Source organism: Phocoena phocoena, chromosome 9 (genome assembly GCF_963924675.1).
Source record: "Phocoena phocoena chromosome 9, mPhoPho1.1, whole genome shotgun sequence".
In the NCBI taxonomy this organism is placed as follows: domain Eukaryota; kingdom Metazoa; phylum Chordata; class Mammalia; order Artiodactyla; family Phocoenidae; genus Phocoena; species Phocoena phocoena.
In genome coordinates, this window is record NC_089227.1 from 48,257,889 (window position 1) to 48,263,888 (window position 6,000).

A 6,000-nucleotide genomic window follows, 5' to 3' on the forward strand; every position below is an offset into this window, starting at 1 on the left:
TATATAGCCTAAACCTCTATATCTAATATAAGGTCCTTTCTTATTCTAAAGATTTATGATACTATGATTCAAGCGTATGGTTATCCTTGTGTGAAAGGCACAGCATCTGACTCAGTTTCACACTGCCAAAGCATGAGGTTGGCTAAAAAGTGCCTGGTAAGATCGTTATTTTTCCCAAACTGTCTCTGGCTCAAGTTCTTGACATTCAGTATGGGCATGTACACACACCAGGTGTACTGCTTCACACTCAAGACACTAAAGCACCTACGAAAGCTGATGACTAGCTTCTGGAGGAGGCTTTATAAACAATCCCAGATTGCTACACTGACTCATAAGTTTCCATCTGACATTCTATTTTCCCTGCTAATGAGAGAACTTGAAAGGATGAAATAATTAGGGTCCAAGCTTATCAAAAGATAAAAGCACAGTTTTAAAAAGGGAGGTGAGGGGCACTAGATGTTTACATTTAGGACCATAGCATCCCAGTTATAAAATTTATCTCCACTACCACATACATAAAATTGAGTTAGATTACTGTCATCTTATACCAAAATAGCATAAAATGATAGCAGTCAGAAATTTTTCTTTAAAATTACCACAAATTAATGCATCAAATTGCTAGTTTTATTTTGTGTATATAAGTGTTGGACTTGTTACAGCAACTGCAGATGAAACAAAGTCTTACCAGGTCATGTGGCAGTGATCTATAGGAGGCTGGAGGAGAAAGGCCAAAAGGGTATAAATAATTTATCTTTTTCAATCGATTTAGTGTATTTATATAAAGGGCTATTCATCCACTATGGTACTAGAGTATAAGAATTTTAATTCTCAAGCATTGCAGAAACAAAACAGCAGAATTGATCAAAATGTCCTTCACTTTGAAAGACTCCCTAAAATGAGAAGAGTTCAGATTCCAGTGGCCTCTTTACTGGATATTTTGCCAAAGTAGGTGTGAAGTTAAACTGGAAATGCGTTAAATGCGCACCTGTTACACATTACATCTTGACCAATTAATCTCACAATCACCAAGAGCTGTCCAGATAATGGCTTCGATAATACTAAGAGCCACAAATAAAAGATCCTATCGTTATTAATTTCCCTCAGCCTGTCAAACTCTAACCTAGTAGCATTTTTACAGAGAAAACGAAGAAAAAAATCAATCAACAAGGACAAGTAAATGCCCCTTATGACTGAAGAATAATTCGTTCTGAAACAAGGAGGTCGTATTTCCTTTTCCTCTTTACACCAGTCTCAAAACCCACACCGAAGACCTCCTCTCAAACTGCTTCCAACTTGTTTTCATAGCCCAACTCAACTCCTGTCAACCTGTAACTTCTTTTCAAATATCTGCCCCAGTGGCTTCACTTTGTAAAAAGTGTGCAACCAGAACGCTTTAAACGTTTCTGAATCACAAAGCCTGGGTGACACCTCCTCCACTTGGCCAAGAGCATCTTTTGCCAGCTGTCACCCGGCGGCAAAGGAAAATGGGGCGGCCCATGCCGCTGTCAAACAGCTTGGCCCCGCTGTTCCAGGGCAGAGGCCGGATAAAACAAAAGCTAAAGAGCTGATCCCCTAGGACGCAGAATGGGTGACCCTACTTGGGGCGGAGGTGCCCCATTGCAGGGCGGCCTTGGCCTTCACGCGCCCGGGGGTGGCCCCGGAGGGCCGCCTGCACGCCTCCTGCACGCTAGCCCCGGGCCTGGCGCGTCTCCCCCGGCGCAGCCCGCGCAGGAGCCGGGACCCCAGCATCCACTGGGCCAGGCCCGGGTAAGCGCCCCCGTCCGCAGCGCAGGCTGCTCGTGGGGCGCAGGACCATGGGCTCTCTACCCGTGGCCGCCTGTACTGGGGTCCGCTCGGTCGGTCGGGGGCGCCTGGCCCGCCGCCCGGGCCACCTGGGGGCACCTCCTCCCCCGCGGGCTGGGCGCACCGGCGGGCGGCCGCGTGAGCGTGGGCGTGTGTCGGGCGAGGGGGGCTGCCTCCAGCCTCCGCGTCGCCTCCTCCCCCAGCCGGCCCGGGCAGGGGGAGGGCCCGCTCACCTCGGTAGCGGCGGGAGGCGAGGTGGCACAGTGCGAGCAGCAGCACGGCCACCAGCGCCAGCACCTTGGCGCTCCTCACGCTGAAGTAGTGGTTGATCTCCCGCTTGCCCAGGTTGTAGGCCAGAGCCGCCATCTTGGTTCCTCCATGACAACAGCGCGCGGCGGAACGGGGAAGGGGCGCCGCACAGGGGCAGCACTGGAGCTGCCGCCGCCGCAGCAGCCAGGCGAGGAGCGGCCGCCACTCCCCGCGGCCGCCACCCGCGCCGCCCGCCGGGGAGCCTGACCCCGCGGTGCCCCCGGCCTCTACCTGCCCCTCCTCGGCCGCGACCGCTTCAGCGGCCTCACCCCAGCCCCGCCGCCGCTGCTCCGCCGTGCCGTTTCCCCAGGCGCCCTGGACGCCTGTCTCCTCCCCTTCCTCCTCCTCCCCTTTAGCCTCCTGTCTTAATAGCGGCTGCGCCTGCGAGGGGGGTCCGGATGCCGGGTGCTCCGGGGTCACGGGCCACAGACGGACCTCCGGGGTCACCGGGTCACGGGCGGCGGCAGGCGGCGGCAGTGGCGGCAGAGACATGGGGATGTAAGGAGAGGGGAGCAGGGTTCCACCCCGACCCGAGCGCGAGCCTGGGGCTTCAATTAGCTTACTGGCCGCTACCTGAGCCCAGGTGGGGGCAATATAAGTACTGTTCCGGAAGACAAGTACACATCACTCCACTGCCTCCTTCCGTAAAGCACCTTTTCGTGAGCTTTCTACTTCCCGAACCTGCCCAGCAGGGTGCGAAGGCCACCCCAATGTTACCGGGGCTTATCGTCAGGCTATCTGGTCAGTCTGGCTGCCCCCCAGGCTTGCCAAGTGTAGAGACTGCTGGTAGCCTTAGCACCCAACCCACGGGTAAGACCAGTCTTAACTCGTTGCTTTGAAGCCCATTTCTCTTGCAACTTGAAAAAAGTCCTCGGTTTGCCCAGTTCCAGTGGGTGAAACTCTACCAAAGTACAGAGTAGAAGGTACAAAGAGTACAGAGTAGAAGCTTAGCTTAGTGTAGGTGTTGGTGAGAAAAGAACCCCACTCTTAATTTTTGTTTACACAAGGGTTGGCTAGGATGGGCCAAACATGAAAAAGCGTCTCAGGATAGTCATTCCTGCTCCCGGAGTTGGTTAATGTTCCGTGGTTATCAAAACAGGCAGCACACCTTTGCCTTGGTTAAGAGCTTGTTATTCCCTCATGTTTTCTTTTCTCCTTTTGGTTTCGCCTTTGCTGCCTTCCAGGTGGGAATGGTTATTTACATTGCTTCCCTTTCTACTTGTTCAGAGTGAGTTATTGATTAGTTAGGGTGTTTTCAGGTGTTCTTTGCAACTTTCCCATTTAGCCATTCCTGAACTTGTGTTTATAGGCCCCTCTTAAAATGATAGAATGATAGATATGAAGGGACTGTACAGATCTTGTCATCCCAATTTTTTCATCTAAGGACTCTTTTATTATGTTTTTATCCGTGGACCCCATATCTTGAAAGATTTTGTCACTTAAATGAAATCACATACATCACTGTCATGGATGTAATACTGATAAGAAATAAAGCTAAATAAGTGTACAAACACTAGGCACTGTTCCCTGGAAATGGTCGCTTAATTTTGGCTGTCATTCTTCTGATCCAAGGTTCCACATGCTGGAAGAATTAAATCTGATATTGTAAAAAACATAAATAACTCTGCTAACAGTATATGGTCTACCAGTCACATCCTAGAAATTTCTAGGATGTCATCAACAGCAAATTAGAATTTCTGATCAGCGTACGATAACCAATGTTAGCCTGCAGGGTTGATTTAATGCCTGCCAAAAGTAAAGAAACTTGACATTTTATTTAATTGCAATTTCCAGAAGGCTTTCTGAAATGTTGTAAATAGCTTGTGGACCTCCTTCCTTCCCACTAGTTTAAAGCTAATCCCTCTCCTCTGCTCTGAATCTCTTTCTGTCCCCCTTTCTTGGGGGTGTTGATGACTCCATCAGTTATCCCTATGTCAATCATCCTCTCTCTGTGTCTTCTTTAAACTTTCCTTTCTCTTGGATGTTTCCCTTCCACCAATAATATTATCTTGTTAGTGAAGCTCATCCATGGACTGTGTTTCTGTGTGTTTACCTCTCCATCTCTTTCCTTCTCTGACAAGTTCTAGAAAGAATAGTGTTGTCTTTTCAGCCTTCACTTGTTCCACTTCCATTCTCCCTTCTAAATAACTCTCAAATCTGTTGCCTCCTCTCCGTTCCCTGGTTGTTACCTTGGTGAAGGCATGATTTCTTGCCTGCATTTTTTATCCCTTAAAATCATCTTCCTCATGTTTGGCTCAAAAATTCAATCTTACATCTCCCTGCCATTCTCTAACCAGACGGAACTTTCTTAAACTCAAATCTGATGATGCTAAAAACTAGTTAGTGGCTCCATGTTTATTTGTCTATCCCTAAACCGTCCAGAATGTTAACTAATGCTCAGCAGGTTACGTCAACCCTAATAATCTGAGAAAAAGAGAAACCATTTTATAGGAAGTCTTTCAACCATGAATTACTTAAAGCAAAACAAAAACAGACAAAACAAACAAAAAAACCTGACTACACTTTATTCCTTCCCTTCTTCTTTTTTTTTTTATTAACCAAACATCTATTTTCTATTGTACCACAGGAGGTCATGGGGATAAAGAGGACAGGAAAAAGGACTGAAAAGGACCAGCCAGCACAATAGGAGGAGCTCAGTTTTGAGGTGAGAATCTTTTGGTATAAACTATTCCTGCTCCACTGTGTCCATTTCATTACTGTTTATACTGATGGGATTTTAAAATTTGGGTATAATTGACATATAACATTACATTAATTTCAGGTGTACAGTGTGATTTACTATTTGTATATATTGCAAAATGATCACCACAGTAACTCTAGTTAACATTGGTCACCATGCATATATACCTAGTTACAGAATTTTTTTTCTTATTATGAGAACTTTAAAAATCTACTCTCTTAGCAGCTTTTGAATAAGCAATACAGTATAATTAACTATAGTTCCTTTCTGACTTGAAAAATTCTTCCTCTTCTTTCCCAAAGCTGTCTCTTTCATCTGTGTACTTGATTGTGTCAATAAAATTTCATTTGAGAACCTGGTATCATAAGTTTCCCTTCTTTATTTCTACCTTCAATTTCTCCCTCTTCACTGTTTGCCCAACACGTAAGCTCAAATGCTTCCTATTTAAAGCACCTTCCTTAATTCACCACACAGTCTGTCTTCTCCTTTAACTATCAGACTTCTTGGAGGAACAGTCTATGGTTACTGTTCCGATTTTTTTTGTTTTTTTGGTTACTTATTGGTTCTTTAAATACTTGAAAACTGACTTCTGCTCCTATTCCGTTACCTAAACCACTGTTTCAAATGTCAACCACATCCTAAATTACCATATCCAATGTCTTTATCTTAGCTTTATCCTTCATGACTGTGTAGCATTGTTGACATATTTGCTTTCTTAAAATCTTCTCTTTTGACTTCCATACCACTACACCCTCTGGCTCTCTTTTTTTCTTTCCCATGCATCTCCAAGAAGAGTCAGTCCTCTTGCTTTTTCAAACCCTTATATGAAAGTGTTTGCCTGCTTTTCTTCTTGGGAAACCTACACTACAGCTACCACACTGCATCCCTGCATGAAACCTGGATTCCTGTTATGTGCTCCAGACCTGTTTCACGTACCTCAGAAACTGCTTCATTGAGTGTCTTGTGGTACCTCACACTCAGTGTGTTGGACACCAGTTTTCTTTTCCTTCCAAAACCATTCATCTTGTTATGTTTACCATTTCATCTTGCCACCACTATCCTTCAAGTCATTTCTGCTACTCTGACTCATCTTCTTTCTCCTCTGCCATATCTAAAGTATGGGTTTCAGTGGGGAGGTGTGTTCATAAGGTAAGCCAGTGGATAGTGAGAACAAATTACCAAAGCTT

At 45.9% G+C, this 6,000-nt stretch overlaps 1 protein-coding gene across 1 annotated transcript in view; it reads right to left on the reverse strand.

The window, feature by feature from the left end:
• Nucleotides 1-2,169, reverse strand: part of CASD1 (CAS1 domain containing 1) — a 73,752-nt gene extending 71,583 nt beyond the window's left edge. The window contains exon 1 of the mRNA XM_065883890.1: nucleotides 2,037-2,169. Coding sequence (XP_065739962.1) covers nucleotides 2,037-2,169 — 133 coding nt within the window. The remainder of the gene's footprint in view (nucleotides 1-2,036) is intronic.
• Nucleotides 2,170-6,000: the final 3,831 nt, after the last annotated feature.